At 41.6% G+C, this 1,414-nt stretch overlaps 1 protein-coding gene across 1 annotated transcript; it reads left to right on the top strand.

Annotated features, from left to right (window-relative positions):
* The first annotated feature begins 56 nt into the window (after positions 1–56).
* LOC105556503 (protein PXR1-like) lies at positions 57–1,103 on the top strand. The gene has a single exon (XM_012003601.1). The coding sequence runs from the start codon at positions 57–59 to the stop codon at positions 1,101–1,103; it is 1,047 nt and encodes a 348-aa protein (XP_011858991.1).
* The last annotated feature ends 311 nt before the right edge of the window (positions 1,104–1,414 follow it).

Genomic DNA, 1,414 nt, shown 5'->3' with positions numbered 1-1,414 from the left:
TAGGAGGCGATTTTAATATAAGAACAGGTGAACTAGGAGGGGACAGAAGCGAAATAATGGAAATGGAAAGGTGTAGTAGGGACAAGATAATAGGAAACGGGGGGAAGAATTTCGTAAATGCGATACAGGAAAGAGGATGGTATATGCTGAACGGAAAAACTGAGGGGGATTGGGAAGGAGAATTTACGTATGTAGGTGCTAGAGGTAGTTCGGTTATTGACTATGTAATTGTTAACGAACTAATAAAACAGAAAATTGTAAAATTTAGTATAGGCGAGAGGGTGGACTCGGACCACATGCCGCTGGTAGTGGAAATGAAGGAACCTGGGGGCAAGGAAGAAGAAGAAGAAGATGAGGCAGAAGAAGCAGAGGAGGAAGAACAAGACAGAGAAAGGAAGATAATATTATGGGATGGAGATGCTAAGCTAAAATATACGGAGAATATTGAGAAAATGGCAAAGACAGAGATAGTGGAGGACGCGACAGTAGATGAACAATGGAAATGGGGTAAGGAAATTGTGGATAAGGCAATGGTATATAAAGTAGTAGGAAAAAGAAAGAAAAGGAAAATAGGATATAAAGATTGGTGGGACAGAAGCTGCACGAGGAAGAAGAGGGAACTCAAGAGGTGGTATAGAAAATGGCGAACTGGAAGATGTACAAGGGAAGAAGTAACTAAAAGAAGAAGAGAACTGATTGTGAGAGAGTGGTTAGGTGATAAAAAAAGAGAAAGAAGAGAAAAAGAAGAGGATGAATTAAGAGAGCTGAAAAGCGAAAAAGATATATGGAAGTTTATTAATATGAGAAGAGAAAAGAGGAAATGGACGGAAAATAACATACATGCGGGGACATGGAGAGAGTACTTCAAAGAACTTCTTGGAGCGGAAGAGGAAACAAAAAATGAAGAGAAAAGGATAGATAGGACAGAGGAAGCCAAAAAGAACAGGAGAAGAGGAGAAGGGTATGAGGAGACAGAAGAGATGGAACTAAAGGATGACGAAATAATAGAAGCAGCTAACAAGATGAGACTAGGGAAGGCGGTAGGAACGGAATACCTGCAGAGGCTTGGCGTTTTGGAGGACAACCAATCGGCAGGTTTCTGATAAAGCTGATGAAGCAAGTTTGGATGGAAGGAAACCTGCCGGAGGATTGGAAGAAGAGCATAGTGGTGCCACTGTATAAAAGAGGTGATAAAGAGAAAGTGAGTAACTACAGAGGCATATCACTACTGTGCTCGGCGTATAAGATATACGCAGAAGTCCTGAGAAAAAGGTTGGAGACAGAATTAGAGGAGAAAGGAGTCATTCCGGAGAGCCAAGCAGGTTTTAGAAGAGGAAGGTCCACGATGGACAACATCTTCATACTGAATCACATAGTACAGAGAGAAAGAGGAAAGGAGGACAGGAAGGTGTTG

Source organism: Vollenhovia emeryi, unplaced genomic scaffold (assembly GCF_000949405.1).
Source record: "Vollenhovia emeryi isolate VEMERY1.0 unplaced genomic scaffold, V.emery_V1.0 DF939974.1, whole genome shotgun sequence".
NCBI lineage: Eukaryota > Metazoa > Arthropoda > Insecta > Hymenoptera > Formicidae > Vollenhovia > Vollenhovia emeryi.
The sequence above is the reverse complement of the archived record's forward strand: the minus strand, read 5'-3'. Positions and strand labels throughout refer to the sequence as shown.

Bases quoted from the DNA above. Each gene is read 5' to 3' on its own strand.
- LOC105556503 (XM_012003601.1), top strand. From the start codon at position 57: ATGGAAATGGAAAGGTGTAGTAGGGACAAGATAATAGGAAACGGGGGG.